The sequence below is a fragment of the Schistocerca americana genome, chromosome 4, assembly GCF_021461395.2.
Source record: "Schistocerca americana isolate TAMUIC-IGC-003095 chromosome 4, iqSchAmer2.1, whole genome shotgun sequence".
In the NCBI taxonomy this organism is placed as follows: domain Eukaryota; kingdom Metazoa; phylum Arthropoda; class Insecta; order Orthoptera; family Acrididae; genus Schistocerca; species Schistocerca americana.
The window spans coordinates 615,411,813-615,430,265 of record NC_060122.1 but is presented as its reverse complement, the minus strand read 5'-3'; the positions used below and the strand labels follow the sequence as shown (position 1 = coordinate 615,430,265).

The window sequence follows — 18,453 nt, the reverse complement described above, 5'->3', positions numbered from 1 at the left end:
CACATAGACACAGGCAACAGAGCATGCACAATGTCGGCACTAGTACAGTGTATATCCACCTTTCGCAGCAATGCAGGCTGCTATTCTCCCATGGAGACGATCGTAGAGATGCTGGATGTAGTCCTGTGGAACGGCTTGCCATGCCATTTCCACCTGGCGCCTCAGTTGGACCAGCGTTCGTGCTGGACGTGCAGACCGCGTGAGACGACGCTTCATCCAGTCCCAAACATGCTCAATGGGGGACAGATCCGGAGATCTTGCTGGCCAGGGTAGTTGACTTACACCTTCTAGAGCACGTTGGGTGGCACGGGATACATGCGGACGTGCATTGTCCTGTTGGAACAGCAAGTTCCCTAGCCGGTCTAGGAATGGTAGAACGATGGGTTCGATGACGGTTTGGATGTACCGTGCACTATTCAGTGTACCCTCGACGATCACCAGTGGTGTACGGCCAGTGTAGGAGATCGCTCCCCACACCATGATGCCGGGTGTTGGCCCTGTGTGCCTCGGTCGTATGCAGTCCTGATTGTGGCGCTCACCTGCACGGCGCCAAACACGCATACGACCATCATTGGCACCAAGGCAGAAGCGACTCTCATCGCTGAAGACGACACGTCTCCATTCGTCCCTCCATTCACGCCTGTCGCGACACCACTGGAGGCGGGCTGCACGATGTTGGGGCGTGAGCGGAAGACGGCCTAACGGTGTGCGGGACCGTAGCCCAGCTTCATGGAGACGGTTGCGAATGGTCCTCGCCAATACCCCAGGAGCAGCAGTGTCACTAATTTGCTGGGAAGTGGCGGTGCGGTCCCCTACGGCACTGCGTAGGATCCTACGGTCTTGGCGTGCATCCGTGCGTCGCTGCGGTCCGGTCCCAGGTCGACGGGCACGTGCACCTTCCGCCGACCACTGGCGACAACATCGATGTACTGTGGAGACCTCACGCCCCACGTGTTGAGCAATTCGCCGGTACGTCCACCCGGCCTCCCGCATGCCCACTATACGCCCTCGCTCAAAGTCCGTCAACTGCACATATGGTTCACGTCCACGCTGTCGCGGCATGCTACCAGTGTTAAAGACTGTGATGGAGCTCCATATGCCACGGCAAACTGGCTGACACTGACGGCGGCGGTGCACAAATGCTGCGCAGCTAGCGCCATTCGACGGCCAACACCGCGGTTCCTGGTGTGTCCGCTGTGCCGTGCGTGTGATCATTGCTTGTACAGCCCTCTCGCAGTGTCCGGAGCAAGTATGGTGGGTCTGACACACCGGTGTCAATGTGTTCTTTTTTCCATTTCCAGGAGTGTAGAAATATTCAGTGTTGATTGTAGATAATCAGATAATTTGTGTGATTCCCTAATGAGGAATATTTGTAATCTTTTTTTGTCTGAACTGGTATGGTATCCTCATTTTGTGCATAAGAAGGAAATTGTTGAATATCTTTGTGCTGGAGTACAGAACTCTGCTATGAACCCTAAACATGGAAGCAGAATATATATGAAAATCATTTTTGTGTCTTGTAATGTGACTGTGCAAATCACAGTTCAGCTCAAACTGATTTTCATTTTGAGTAACAAGAAGCATTACATAGTAGATGGAAATGTACTGGGAAGCAAGCATAAAAATTCCAATATGCTTATATCTTTCTCCATATGAGTACTTTATTTACTTTAACTGCATTGCCTCAGAAAATAATCCCATAAGGCAGCAGGGAGCGATAGGATGTGAAACAAGCCAATAGTCTTGTTTTTAGAATAAAACAATGAAAAATACTTTGAAGACTAAAACGTACTGAACGAAACTTCTTGATTAGTTTATATACAGGGTGTCACACAAAGGAGTTTATAACTTTAATGACTGAGGAGGTATTAATGATAACCTGATCTAATTGTGATTATATGGTGCTCTCATGGCTAGTGTGTGTAGTCGTGTAAATATCAAAATGGCTGTAAATGCGTCCTTGGAGCAAAGAAAGTTGATTTTAAAGTGTTGTTGGAAATGTGAAAACATGGAAGAAGTGCAGAGACAATGGCAGACAGAGTCTGATACTACACCACCATCACATGTAACAATAATGAAACTGTGCAACAAATTTGAGAGGAAGGGACAGTGTGGCAGAAAGAAATCAATAGTGGATGAAGGAGGAGTGGATGCAGTGGTACAAAGTTTCACAAATACCATAAGAAGTCCACACAGAAAGCTGCACGTGAATCAGGTGTAAGCAAATTAAGTCCTCACTGCATTTTTAAGCAAGCAGTGTGGAAACCTTATATTCCCAGGTTGCTTCACATGATAAATGAGAGTGATCTGAATAGGTGCCTCAAATTTTGTGATTGAATTTGCAATAGTGAACATTGTTCAGTCTGATGAGGTGGCATTTAAACTGAATGGAACCATCAATCACCATAGCTGTATGTACTGGGCAAAAAATAACCCACATATTACAGGAGAATGAGCTGTTAATTTTCAAGTGATAGATGTGAAGTACCTTATCATGTTGCAGGAATGAATTGTACTTTTTTTTTTCATCAAGGTGGTGCACCATCATGTTAACATCATGACGTGTGGCAACTCCTCAATGAAACATATGTTGGGAAGTGGATAATCCTATGAGGAAGTATTGAGTTTGCACGCAGATCTCCTGAGCTACTACTGCTAGACTTAATTCTGTGCAGAACTCCGAAGGACACTATCTACACCACAAAGCCACAAATGTGTGTAAATTCCTAAGGGGCCAAACTGCCGAGGTCATTGGTCCCTAGACTTACACATTATTTAAACTAACTTATACTAAGAACAACACACACACCCATGGTTGAGGGAGGAGGGGCTGCAAAATCTATGACATGGTGCCTCAAACTGCTCAGATACTCCACGTGGCATACACAAAGCCACATTTGCAGTATGACTTGAGAGAGGTGATTGTGAGTGCCTGTGTATCCATTCCAGTGGCAACCACAACACTTGTGTATTGATCTGTTCCACAGCATTGTAGATGCTATATTGCTGTCAATGGAGAAAATTTTGAACATCTTCAACAGGAAAACGTTATCAGTAATGTTGTGACCATATGTGTGACTTAAAACTTCAAAGTTTTATTTTAGTTATTAAAGTCCAAACAGTGTAAACCCCTTTGAGGGACACCCTGTGTTTGCTGACTGTGTGGATTGCATGGATTTTACACACAGTTTCATTCAGTGTATGACTGTTAATGTCTACTTCTGGCACTAGTACATGTTTCTTGTTTGTTTGAAACTGCATAATATGTGTCTTTGTGATATTAAGACAGTAGACATGTTCTGTAATCATCAGAGCTGTATCTGGGAAGACTGAGATTGGACCTTTGATTAGTACATTTGTGCCATCAACACCCATTAGTTTTCTGTCCACCCATTAAAGCCATAGGAAGATCATTTATGTAGATTAAGAACAAATACAGACCCAGTGCTGCCACATGTTACATTTCCACATTCTGAGGTTAAGTTCATGTCTGTAACACAGTCTGTCAATGTGAATCTCTCCTCTGCCAATGTGAATCTCTCCTTGTCAAGTGTCTCTCCCACAAGAAACATTACCTGAGATGGAGCATTTCAGTCTCCAAATGAAGTAATTTTACTCACACAGCATTTTCATTGCCATAGGTAGCTGCCTGTTTCCCTATACAGAAGAGCTGTGCCTGCTTGTTGTTTATGACTAGCCATGCTCCTCTCTCCCCCATCTGCCCATCACTTATCTCCCTCTTTTGATCAATGTGCATTAATAGTTTTCTAAACAAAGTGAAAGTTTTATAAGCTTCATGAAATGGGAAAAATTGGACATATTAAACAAAACGTACATTTTGTAAGTACAGTTTATTCTACTTAACTTCCCAAAAGTGAAATTTAATAAGATATGCATGTAAACGTATGATTACTTAGAAGTATTCAGTCTGAGATATTGTTTTTAGGATTCTGTCACAGACACAAGTCATTGATGTGGAGAGATTATTTTAATACCCACAAGGTGACGTTTTCATAAATAAAAATTTGGTGGGTTACTTTGTAATTCCATCTTTGCTATGTTGTATTATTTGCACCATTTGTTTTCAATAATATCCAAAGAAGTTGCAAGAAAGCATATGATTGTAATTCCTAGAATATTGCAGAAAACAGTAAAGGACAGGCACAATAATCTGTAACTAGCAGCATTTCAGTGATGTAACCATGGCATTTATGTACCATTGATGTTGACACATAATACACATTACCTGCAAATGGCTCAGCCCAGCGGTGTAAATTCATATGAGAGACAGCTACTATCGCATTGTAGATAAATACTGGGTCTGGAAAAAGAGAATGAAATATAGTACATGAGGCAAAGATAACAAAACCTAAAATATACATTTACAGATTAAACAGATATTTAATGTAGATAACAATTTGACACCAAACATATTGTGAAAGAGTGTATATAAGATGTGGGGGATAAATTAATAGTTGTCTCACGTTTTTACAGTTAATTCTGTCAAAGAGGTAATGAATGCAATTAAATATATCACAACATTCCATTTAAAAATGCATATTTATTGTGTTAAGGGATATTTTAGAATTTTATAAGTGTTACTGTACTAACATAGCAAATTACTTGCCCCATTGTGTAATATCATTTGCCAGGAACATAACTTCAGTAGCAAGAACTATTTATGAAATGTCCTGGATATCCAAGTTACACGGTTCACTCTATATAAGGAATAAGAGTGGACCCAAAACTGAATGCTGTTGAACTTCAATAGTGAATTCTTTCCAGTCATTAAAATTTCCTCTTCTTCCTCCATTGTTTGATGTATTCAACACCACTTTTTGCTATGAATGACTCAAATCAAATGTTTAAGTATAAGTAATTTCATAAAATTTAAATTTTATCAAGGTAGTATGATTTACACCCTTTAATGCTTTGGACAACTGATAATATCTTTTTATTTAAGGCTTGTTACATTTGATGAGTGACTGTGGTTAACTCTGCAACATCTTGGAAGACCCAACCTGTGTTGTGACAAGAATTTCATGCAAATGTGTACCAGTACTTGAGTCCATTGCTTGAAAGATCTGTTTCAGTATCATGTATTCAAACAAATGAACTAGATTTAACACATGAATGAAGAAGACTTTTAGTCTGTTTTTAAATAAGAACTCTTCTGTGATTATGATGACATGTTTTTTTTTTCACTCTCACTTCACTACCAGTGGGCCTGCCAAAAAGAGGAAAACATTTCCTAATGAGCGTGTCAAACAGTAGCAGATCAGCAGACAGTCCTGTTGAATGTGTAACCTACCCAATAGTAGTGAGTGGAGTTCTTAATATTATTTAGACAGACAAAAATCTGCATAGCAGCTGGTAACTAGAACATCTGATGTTTAACTAACAGCAACATTAAGCAATTTAATGCAGTGGGTCATGAGCTTTGCATATGATGTTTTTTTATTGGTAACTGAAAGATAAATGTTATTAGGCAGAAATCAGATGTAAGGTGACACATGCAGACTTTGAACTAATGGGTTTGCATGTGATAGTTTTCCCAGTGCTACTGTGGTAACATCACAGTTCACTTTTTAACACAATTACTTTATATTTTCCAGAAATAATGCTGTTTTTGTAATTCCTTTTTGTTTCACTGAAACTGAAAATTGTATACACTGCCATGAGCTGTGGCATATTTAATGTGGGGAAGCAGTTAGCACTGCTGGCTAGCATGCTGTGGGTCACCAGGTCCAATCAGACCACTGGGAAATATTTGCTGTTAGTATTTATCATTTCTGGAAGCTTCTCAAAATTTCTTGTGTGTGCAATATTTGTATATTATCCACACTATTGATGGGTTGGAATGATGTTGGCACACAAAAGATTCTAATAGCATTTACCGGTGATGGTACAGGTAACAGGACCCACAGAACTCATCTCCTCAAAAAAGATACAACCTTACGATAAATGATGCCACCAACCCATACGCCACAGTCACCTTCACAGAATGAAGTGGTACTGGTTGATGTGTGTGCTGATTTTCCGTTGCCCATATTCTGCAATTCTGTGCATTGTCATGTCCTTGGAGTTGGAAATGGGATTCAACTGTTCCATTTTCGATGGCCATTCAAATGATTCAAATGGCTGTGAGCACTATGGGACTTAACTTCTGAGGACATCAGTCCCCTAGAACTTAGAACTACACTCCTGGAAATGGAAAAAAGAACACATTGACACCGGTGTGTCAGACCCACCATACTTGCTCCGGGCACTGCGAGAGGGCTGTACAAGCAATGATCACACGCACGGCACAGCGGACACACCAGGAACCGCGGTGTTGGCCGTCGAATGGCGCTAGCTGCGCAGCATTTGTGCACCGCCGCCGTCAGTGTCAGCCAGTTTGCCGTGGCATACGGAGCTCCATCGCAGTCTTTAACACTGGTAGCATGCCGCGACAGCGTGGACGTGGACCGTATGTGCAGTTGACGGACTTTGAGCGAGGGCGTATAGTGGGCATGCGGGAGGCCGGGTGGACGTACCGCCGAATTGCTCAACACGTGGGGCGTGAGGTCTCCACAGTACATCGATGTTGTCGCCAGTGGTCGGCGGAAGGTGCACGTGCCCGTCGACCTGGGACCGGACCGCAGCGACGCACGGATGCACGCCAAGACCGTAGGATCCTACGCAGTGCCGTAGGGGACCGCACCGCCACTTCCCAGCAAATTAGGGACACTGTTGCTCCTGGGGTATCGGCGAGGACCATTCGCAACCGTCTCCATGAAGCTGGGCTACGGTCCCGCACACCATTAGGCCGTCTTCCGCTCACGCCCCAACATCGTGCAGCCCGCCTCCAGTGGTGTCGCGACAGGCGTGAATGGAGGGACGAATGGAGACATGTCGTCTTCAGCGATGAGAGTCCCTTCTGCCTTGGTGCCAATGATGGTCGTATGCGTGTTTGGCGCCGTGCAGGTGAGCGCCACAATCAGGACTGCATACGACCGAGGCACACAGGGCCAACACCCGGCATCATGGTGTGGGGAGTGATCTCCTACACTGGCCGTACACCACTGGTGATCGTCGAGGGGACACTGAATAGTGCACGGTACATCCAAACCGTCATCGAACCCATCGTTCTACCATTCCTAGACCGGCAAGGGAACTTGCTGTTCCAACAGGACAATGCACGTCCGCATGTATCCCGTGCCACCCAACGTGCTCTAGAAGGTGTAAGTCAACTACCCTGGCCAGCAAGATCTCCGGATCTGTCCCCCATTGAGCATGTTTGGGACTGGATGAAGCGTCGTCTCACGCGGTCTGCACGTCCAGCACGAACGCTGGTCCAACTGAGGCGCCAGGTGGAAATGGCATGGCAAGCCGTTCCACAGGACTACATCCAGCATCTCTACGATCGTCTCCATGGGAGAATAGCAGCCTGCATTGCTGCGAAAGGTGGATATACACTGTACTAATGCCGATATTGTGCATGCTCTGTTGCCTGTGTCTATGTGCCTGTGGTTCTGTCAGTGTGATCATGTGATGTATCTGACCCCAGGAATGTGTCAATAAAGTTTCCCCTTCCTGGGACAATGAATTCACGGTGTTCTTATTTCAATTTCCAGGAGTGTACTTAAACCTAACTAACCTATGGTCATCGCACACATCCATGCCCGAGGCAGGATTCGAACCTGCGACCGCACCAGTCGCGTGGTTCCAGATTGTAGTGCCTAGAACAGCTCGGCCACTCTGGCCAGCCAATGGCTATTCACTGTCCACTTCCATGCAAGCAAGAAATTCCAGAGCACACATTTGTCTTCCTGGTGGGACAGCAAAAAAGCAACCCCTGAACAAGTGTGATTTTATGTGGATAGCAAATGCAGGATGTTTCACAGGATTTTATGCACCTTGCTCACAGGTTGTTAGTGGCTTGGAGCAGGTATGGCTGGGTGCCATTGTTATGATGCAATTTCCAATTTCTGGTGGTTGCTGCGCTCACCTGGCTGACCCTTCTGTTCAGGCTTCTTAACACTTCTAGGCAAAATACAACATTCACTGTCTGTCCCTGAGGCACAAATTCATAGTAACACACCCCCTTGGCACTGAAGAAAATGATGAGCATTGGTTTCATTCCGGATTTGCTTATTTGAGCCTTTTGTGAGTGAGGTGATGCTGAACTGTGCAATTTGGAACTTTGCTGCTTTGTTTCTCCGGCTTATTCAGATGTCGAAATTTCGTCTCCCATGATTACATTGTCCAAAAAGCTGAGGTCTTTTTCGATGCATGGCAGAAGATTTTCGCAAGCAGACACTCGCCTCTGCTTTTGGCCATCTCCCAAGGCTTTCACACCGAGATTAGTGCATATCTTTCGCCTCACCATATCTTCAGTGACAATGGTGTGCACTGTCATCTTGTCAAGGCCAGTTGCATCTGTGACCATGCACAGACATTATCGATGGTCTGAATTCAGCACTTCGTGCGTACATTGTACATTGTCGTCCGTTATTGACGTCAATGACTGTCCAATGGGGGCTCGTTGTCCACACTCTCTCACCCATTTCTGTAGAGCATATGCTGCTGTAAAACTGCAGTTCATGACATGCCTTCATCCTTGGAAACTTGGTGAATAGAGACTGTTGTTGTTGTGGTCTTCAGTCCTGAGACTGATTTGATGCAGCTCTCCATGCTACTCTATCCTGTGCAAGCTTCTTCATCTTCCAGTACGTACTGCAACCTACATCCTTCTGAATCTGCTTAGTGTATTGATCTCTTGGTCTCCCTCTACGATTTTTACCCTCCACGCTGCCCTCCAATGATAAATTTGTGATCCCTTGATGCCTCAAAACATGTCCTACAAACCGACCCCTTCTTCTAGTCAAGTTGTGCCACAAACTTCTCTTCTCCCCAATCCTATTCAATACCTCCTCATTAGTTACGTGATCTACCCACCTTATCTTCAGCATTCTTCTGTAGCACCACATTTCGAAAGCTTCTATTCTCTTCTTGTCCAAACTGGTTATCGTCCATGTTTCACTTCCATACATGGCTACACTCCATACAAATACTTTCAGAAACGACTTCCTGACACTTAAATCTATACTCGATGTTAACAAATTTCTCTTCTTCAGAAACGATTTCCTTGCCATTGCCAGTCTACATTTTATATCCTCTCTACTTCGACCATCATCAGTTACTTTACTCCCTAAATAGCAAAACTCCTTTACTACTTTAGCGACTAATGTCTCCATAACTGAGTTTTCCAGTCAAAAATAAAGTTCGATGGTGTACCACTGTTGAATCGTTCACTGCCTTTTGCACTTGCATCTATTCATTCAATAGCATTCCACCAAAAACTTGATCTTTCCTGAACGAATGCTCGCTGGCAACTTGCACTGGGTCGTGTTGTTGGTCACACCCGCACCATCCAGCATGTGAAATGGGAGCACGCGGCGACATACAGTTATGTCAGGAAAAACAATTTCCTGATACTTTTTTACAGACTTTGTATGCTGATCCAGTTACTGTTATCTAAGAGATGAAAGTTTTCTCCAGCCCACAGCAAATGGGCCAGTCTTTCCCTAATCGTCCTCAGTGGGAACAGGAAATGGCCAACGAAAATGCCTACATTCTGCTCCTGATTAGCTGAAAGGGATAAATGTTAAATAATTTATTGGAGCGGTTTGGAGCCAATGAAACTGAGGAATTGGCCAGCTTCCCTCATGAAGTGTAGAAGTCGTGTGTCATCTGCGGCAGTGGTGATGTTTTCGTAATGTACGAGGGTTATTCCAAAAGTAAGGTCCGGTTATAAAAAAAAAATCAAAACTAAAATGTTTTTTCAAAACAATTGTTTTATTTACATTCCTTACATCTTTATCTATTTTTCTACATAACTTCCATACTTATTTAAACATTTGTCACATCGTTCAACAAGCTTTTGAATGCCCATGTTATAGAAATCGGTCGCCTGTGACGATAACCAGTCCTTAACTGCTTCTTTCACTTCATCATCTGTGTCGAAGCGCTTGCCGCCGAGAAACTCCTTTAAGTAACGGAACAGGTGGAAATCACTTGGCGCCAGGTCCGGACTGTAAGGAGGATGGTCCATCTGTTCCCATCCAAATTTCTTGATCAGAGCTTGCGTTTCATTTGCAGTGTGGGGTCTGGCATTGTCATGCAACAACAAGATTCCAGACGACTAAAGACCACGTCGCTTATTCTGGATTGCACGTCGAAGTTTAGTCAGGGTAGCGCAGTAGGCGGCTTTATTAATCGTTGTTCCTCTCTCCATAAAGTCGACTAACAATACTCCACGTCTATCCCAGAACACAGTCGCCATAACCTTACGTGTGGAGATTGTCTGCTTTGCCTTGACCTTGACTGGCGATGACGTGTGACGCCATTGCATTGACTGACGTTTAGACTCTGGAGTGATGTGAGAAACCCATGTCTCATCCCCTGTGACAACATTGTCTAAAAGACTGTCACCTTCCTTATGATATCGCTCCAAAAAATCAAGAGCAAAAGCCATTCTTTTCATTCGTTGGGGCTCAGTAAGCAGCCTGGGAACCCAACGGGCACACAATTTGTGGAACTTCAAATGTTCAGACACAATTCTGTACAAAGTTGTTCTACTCACATTCGGAAATTGCATGTCTATGTCTGTAATACTGAATCGGCGATCTTCACGAATTTTTTTGTCAACCGCATTGACCAAATCGTCTGAAATCACTGATGGTCGGCCACACCGTGGTTCATCGTGCACATTATCCCGTCCTTCATTAAAAGCTCGCACCCACTTGCGCACTTTACTGTCGCTCATTATGTTAGGACCGTACACTTCAGTAATCTGCCGATGGATTTCCGCCGCTGAATTGTTTCTTGCAGACAAAAACCGTATCACTGCCCTTACTTCACAATCGGCGGGCTGATCAATTGTCTTAAACATTGTAAAGTGACACTGTGAACTACACTCAGCAACAGTAACAAAGCGAATGGCGGCGTTTGACGCGCAAGGCTTGCCGGGAGTCGGCGCGCATGCGTGTTTTGTCATTGGCGCCAAATTTCAATAGTTACGGCGAATCGGACCTTACTTTTGGAATAACCCTCGTATTTCAGAAGTCGGGAGAATGCGATCCTTTGCGATCAACCGAGTGTGTTTCTGTGCGTGGGCCATTCCAATTTTCTAGGGGATGTTGCGAGACCTCAAATTAAGTTGAGGCCCCAAGTAGCTAGCTGGACTGGGGTGTTAGCGTACGAGACGGATTAGGCAAGATTTTCGTGAGAATTTTTTTACGAGGAATTTTATGTGTGGTGTTTTTGTGTGATTCTTAGCGTACTTGTATTTAACTGTATTTCTGTTTTGTTGTGGAGATTATGGGCGGAAGTAAGATGCGGTATATGAGGTGATAGCTGTGTTTACATTCCAGTTCAGTGGTCAGATCTCGGAATCTGCCTTAGAGTTACTGGGCTCCTAAGTAGTGAGAATCATCCCCCTGTCTCACAGGTCAAAACGAGGCCGGTAAACCTTGTTTAAAGTGACTGGGTAGTGTGACGGTGCAGAGAGTTAATCCGGAACCGCCAATGTGAGTAGCAGTGCGTCACGAAATTTGTCTCGTATGTGTGGACTCTTCCCGCGCCTATCGACTTTGACACAACGGAGGCTCTGAGGACAGAGGGAAAGAACGTTCTTCCATCAGCCGGTCCTTTCTTTTAGATGAGTAGCGCCGTGAAGATCATTTCTCCCTGAATCGACTTAGTACTTCTCTCTTAGTCATCTGATCACCGGCTGTAATATTCGCCATTCTTCTTTACCTTTGTGTTACAAAAGCTTCTATTCTCTTTTTGTCTATACCATGTAATGTCCATGTTTCACTTTCGTATGATACTACACTTCATACAAATACTTTTAGAAAAGAATTCCTAAAATGTATATTTGTTATTAGTATGAGATGTGGCTATAAAATAACGGGACTATTGCTGTAAAACTTTTTATTTAAAAACTTACAATTTAGTTATTGTCATTCTCGATATACGCCCTTTCTCTATCCCTATGGATTTTCCATTGACGGAAACAGTGCTGGAAGGCTTCCTCTGTGAGCTCCTTTCGATTAGATTAGATTAGATTAGATTAATACTAGTTCCATGGATCATGAATACGATATTTCGTAATGATGTGGAACGAGTCAAATGTTCCAATACATGACATAATTAGGTTAATTTAACAACATACTTAAGTTAATATAACAACTTTATTTTTTGTCTTTTTTGTTTTTCTTTATTTTTTATTTTTATTTTTTAATTTTTTTTTCTTAATTTATATCTAAAAATTCCTCTATGGAGTAGAAGGAGTTGTCATTCAGAAATTCTTTTAATTTCTTCTTAAATACTTGTTGGTTATCTGTCAGACTTTTGATACTATTTGGTAAGTGACCAAAGACTTTAGTGCCAGTATAATTCACCCCTATCTGTGCTAAAGCTAGATTTAATCTTGAATAGTGAAGATCGTCCTTTCTCCTAGTATTGTAGTTATGCACACTGCTATTACTTTTGAATTGGGTTTGGTTGTTAATAACAAATTTCATAAGAGAGTATATATACTGAGAAGCTACTGTGAATATCCCTAGATCCTTAAATAAATGTCTGCAGGATGATCTTGGGTGGACTCCAGCTATTATTCTGATTACACGCTTTTGTGCAATAAATACTTTATTCCTCAGTGATGAATTACCCCAAAATATGATGCCATATGAAAGCAATGAGTGAAAATAGGCGTAGTAAGCTAATTTACTAAGATGTTTATCACCAAAATTTGCAATGACCCTTATTGCATAAGTAGCTGAACTCAAACGTTTCAGCAGATCATCAATGTGTTTCTTCCAATTTAATCTCTCATCAATGGACACACCTAAAAATTTGGAATATTCTACCTTAGCTATATGCTTCTGATTAAGGTCTATATTTATTAATGGTGTCATACCATTCCCTGTATGGAACTGTATGTACTGTGTCTTATCAAAATTCAGTGAGAGTCCGTTTACAAGGAACCACTTAGTAATTTTCTGAAAGACAGTATTGACAATTTCATCAGTTAATTCTTGTTTGTGAGGTGTGATTACTATACTTGTATCATCAGCAAAGAGAACTAACTTTGCCTCTTCATGAATATAGAATGGCAAGTCATTAATATATAATAAGAACAACACAGGACCCAAGACTGACCCTTGTGGAACCCCATTCTTGATAGTTCCCCAGTTTGAGGAATGTGCTGATCTTTACATGTTACGAGAACTACTTATTTCAACTTTCTGCACTCTTCCAGTTAGGTACGAATTAAACCATTTGTGCACTGTCCCACTCATGCCACAATACTTGAGCTTGTCTAGCAGAATTTCATGATTTACACAATCAAAAGCCTTTGAGAGATCACAAAAAATCCCAATGGGTGGTGTTCGGTTATTCAGATCATTCAAAATTTGACTGGTGAAAGCATATATGGCATTTTCTGTTGAAAAACCTTTCTGGAAACCAAACTGACATTTTGTTAGTACTTCATTTTTACAGATATGTGAAGCTACTCTTGAATACATTACTTTCTCAAAAATTTTGGATAAAGCTGTTAGAAGGGAGATTGGACGGTAATTGTTGACATCAGATCTATCCCCCTTTTTATGCAAAGGTATAACAATAGCATATTTCAGTCTATCAGGGAAAATGCCCTGTTCCAGAGAGCTATTACACAGGTGGCTGAGAATCTTACTTATCTGTTGAGAACAAGCTTTTAGTATTTTGCTGGAAATGCCATCAATTCCATGTGAGTTTTTGCTTTTAAGCAAGTTTATTATTTTCCTAATTTCAGAGGGAGAAGTGGGTGAGATTTCAATTGTATCAAATTGCATAGGTATGGCCTCTTCCATTAACAGCCTAGCATCTTCTAATGAACACCTGGATCCTACTATATCCACAACATTTAGAAAATGATTATTAAAAATATTTTCAACTTCTGACTTTTTGTTCGTAAAGTTTTCATTCAATTTGATGGTAATACTGTCTTCCTCTGCTCTTGGTTGACCTGTTTCTCTTTTAATAATATTCCAAATTGTTTTAATTTTATTATCAGAGTTGCTGATTTCAGACATGATACACATACTCCTTGATTTTTTAATAACTTTTCTTAATATAAAACAGTAGTTTTTATAATTTTTGATAGTTTCTGGGTCACTACTCTTTCTTGCTGTCAGATACATTTCCCTTTTCCGGTTACAAGATATTTTTATACCCTTAGTAAGCCATGGTTTGTTACAAGGTTTTTTACGAGTATATTTAACTATTTTCTTGGGGAAGCAGTTTTCAAATGCATTTTCAAAAATGTCATGAAATAAATTATATTTTAAATTGGCATCAGGTTCACGGTACACCTCATCCCAGTCTAACTGTTGTAGGCTTTCCCTGAAATTTGCAATTGTTAAATCGTTGACTGAACGTACTACTTTGGAGGACTGTTTAGTATTGCTGAATGGAGCTATGTCGTATATTGTAACTAGCTGAGCACCATGATCAGAAAGACCATTCTCAACAGGCTGAGCATTTATCTGGTTAAACTTATCTTGGTCTATAAAGAAGTTATCTATCAGTGAGCTGCTATCCTTTACCACCCGAGTAGGAAAATCAATAACGGGTGTCAAATTGAAAGAACCGAGTAATACTTCAAGGTCATTTTTCGTATTACCCTCTTTCAGAGAATCTACATTGAAGTCCCCACAAATAATAATTTGCTTCCCCCTGTCTGACAGATAGCACAACAAGGAGTCCAAATTTTTCAGAAATAGATGAAAATTTCCTGATGGGGACCTATATACAGTTACAATTATAAATGTGCCTTTATTTAATTTAAGCTCACAGGCACATGCTTCTATATGTTTCTCTAAATCTTCTAAACAAACCAGAAGCTCATCTACTTTATTCTTTAAACTCCCAATATTTTGATGAAATATACTTACATTATTTTTAATTATACTTTATGAGAACCTTTCCTTATTCTAACATTTGCAGTACTCTCCTGTCTGAGTTTCTCAATGTGCTTAGGCCTAGTTCCTATACCACACGTACCGTTTTTTTTCTTTCACTACATCAACGGACTGAAATCTTGCCCCTTTTCATGCACATTTGATGCAGGGGAATCGATAAAAGTCATATGGTGCGAAGTCAGGCGAATAAGGTGGGTTGTCTAACACTGGGACGCCGTACTTCGCTTGAAACCTTTTAACTGACAAGCAGTATGATCTGGTGTGTTGTCTTGATGCGGAACCCATGACATGTTTTTCCACAACTGGTGTCGTTTTTTCCTCACAGAGTTGAGTAAGAACCTCAAGGTAGTAGTTTTGATTAATAGTTTCACCTCCAGAAACCCAGTGAAGATACACAATTCCAGGAATAACGAAAAAAAAAAATCATCACTCCTTTGCATTTTGATCCGCTCATTCAAGCTTTTCTCACTCTCGTTGAAGTTGGGCCCTTGCAATACATGGACTGGCGCTTAGTTTCTGGATCATAAGGGTAATACCAAGATTTGTCACCCTTTCCAAGAAATTAGGATCATTTTCAGTGGTATTCAAACTGTAGGTACAAACATTTTCACGAGCATCTGTTTGTTCTATCGTGAGGTTCCCGGCACTAGTTTCAAGCACACTTTTCTCATGTTAAATTGATTACGTAAAATTTGCCTTAAGCATTCTTGGTCAATTCATATAGTTCCAGCAATTGATCGAATGTTCAACCGACAATCATACTGAATCAGATTACCAACTTTTTCGATATTTTCGTCCATTTTTGATGTTGAAGGGCGTACTGGGAATGAGTCATTTTCGACGTCTTCTCGGTCATCTTGGAAACTCTTGAACCTCTTAAAAACTCATTTATGTGATAAACAGTCTTCACCACACACTTCTTCTAGTAAAAGATTGCTTTCAGTAGAATTTTTTTCCAAGTTCCATGTGAAATTTCATAATAATTCGTTGCTCTATTGTTACACTTATAACAAATAACAAATCTTAAGGTAAACATAGGGCACGGGCACACTGATTTGTCTACAGACAGCATAGATGCCGCATTCAACTAAGAAGGCTTCACAGCTACTGTTCGTTCGTCTTTAGCGCAGGAGTACCTACTCTAGGACAGCATCAATCCAGTTATTTTACAACCTCGTCTCGTATATTTTCTTATCAGAAATTTTTATGCTAATGCAACTCTACATTTTATATAGTTTTTACCTTATCTCAGTTATTTTGTTCCCCAAATTGCAAAACTCGTCCACTGCTCTCAGATCCTCATTTCCAAATCGAATTTCTTTGGCGTCATCTACATCTACATCTACATTGATACTCCGCAAGCCACCCAACGGTGTGTGGCGGAGGGCACTTTACGTGCCACTGTCATTACCTCCCTTTCCTGTTCCAGTCGCGTATGGTTCGCGGGAAGAACGACTGTCTGAAAGCCTCCGTGCGCGCTCTAATCTCTCTAATTTTACATTCGTGATCTCCTCGGGAAGTATAAGTAGGGGGAAGCAATATATTCGATACCTCATCCAGAAACGCACCCTCTCGAAACCTGGCGAGCAAGCTACACCGCGATGCAGAGCGCCTCTCTTGCAGAGTCTGCCACTTGAGTTTATTAAACATCTCCGTAACGCTATCACGGTTACCAAATAACCCAGTGACGAAACGCGCCGCTCTTCTTTGGATCTTCTCTATCTCCTCCGTCAACCCGACCTGGTACGGATCCCACACTGATGAGCAATACTCAAGTATAGGTCGAACGAGTGTTTTGTAAGCCACCTCCTTTGTTGATGGACTACATTTTCTAAGCACTCTCCCAATGAATCTCAACCTGGTACCCGCCTTACCAACAATTAGTTTTATATGATCATTCCACTTCAAATCGTTCCGTACGCATACTCCCAGATATTTTACAGAAGTAACTGCTACCAGTGTTTGTTCCGCTATCATATAATCATACACTAAAGGATCCTTCTTTCTATGTATTCGCAATACATTACATTTGTCTATGTTAAGGGTCAGTTGCCACTCACTGCACCAAGTGCCTATCCGCTGCAGATCTTCCTGTATTTCGCTACAATTTTCTAATGCAGCAACTTCTCTGTATACTACAGCATCATCCGCGAAAAGCCGCATGGAACTTCCGACACTATCTACTAAGTCATTTATATATATTGTGAAAAGCAATGGTCCCATAACACTCCCCTGTGGCACGCCAGAGGTTACTTTAACGTCTGTAGACGTCTCTCCATTGATAACAACATGCTGTGTTCTGTTTGCTAAAAACTCTTCAATCCAGCCACACAGCTGGTCTGATATTCCGTAGGCTCTTACTTTGTTTATCAGGCGACAGTGCGGAACTGTATCGAACGCCTTCCGGAAGTCAAGAAAAATAGCATCTACCTGGGAGCCTGTATCTAATATTTTCTGGGTCTCATGAACAAATAAGGCGAGTTGGGTCTCACACGATCGCTGTTTCCGGAATCCATGTTGATTCCTACATAGTAGATCCTGGGTTTCCAGAAATGACATGATACGCGAGCAAAAAACATGTTCTAAAATTCTACAAGAGATCGACGTAAGAGATATAGGTCTATAGTTTTGCGCATCTGCTCGACGACCCTTCTTGAAGACTGGGACTATCTGTGCTCTTTTCTAATCATTTGGAACCCTCCATATGTGCATGACTGTGGGAAATATAGCTGCTGCGTATAGGAAGGTTAAAGAGACCCTTCGAGAAAAGAGAAGGAGATATAGGAGTATGAAGAGATCGGATGCTAGCCAGTACTAAGCAAAGGAGTGATTTTTTGAAACTTGTATTAAGTGAAACGGAAGCATGCGACCTTATAAATGTGTATACAGCATGATTCCATGATGATGATACAGACTTTCAGGGATGATGGAGAATGGTAAATGTATCAATTTGAGGTAAACGATCCTGGCCCGGAAACGACCGAGTCGAAAGTTGTAAGCGAAACTCGTTCTGATACCTGCGACTGAGGAACTCTTCTATTGCAAGCTCTTCGCTTTCCATGTTTTTGGAGGAGGTAGTATGGACCAAAACAAGAAGAAATTCTACAGTGAACATGGACTCTAAAATACATACATCAAGAGCTATGAGCACTTGTTCAGTAGAAGAGATGTGTTTCACAGTAGCAAACATGAACAAGTGCTCTTAATATATGGGCCAACGGCCTTGCAACAGTGGTAACACCGGTTCCCGTCAGATCACCGAAGTGCTGGGCTAGCACTTGGATGGTGACAGTCCGGTCTGCCGAGCGCCGTTGGCAAGCGGGGTGCACTCGGGCATTGTCAGGTAATCTGAGGAGCTACTTGATTGAGAAGTAGCAGCTCCGGTCTCGTAAACTGACATACGGTCGAGAGAGCGGTGTGCTGACCACATGGCCCTGCC

The 18,453-nt window shown here is 42.0% G+C and overlaps 1 protein-coding gene across 1 annotated transcript in view; it reads right to left on the bottom strand.

Moving 5' to 3' along the window:
- LOC124613111 overlaps positions 1–18,453 on the bottom strand; it is a 129,820-nt gene that overhangs the window by 16,321 nt on the left and 95,046 nt on the right. Inside the window, exon 4 of the mRNA XM_047141721.1 lies at positions 4,247–4,321. Coding sequence (XP_046997677.1) covers positions 4,247–4,321 — 75 coding nt within the window. The remainder of the gene's footprint in view (positions 1–4,246; positions 4,322–18,453) is intronic.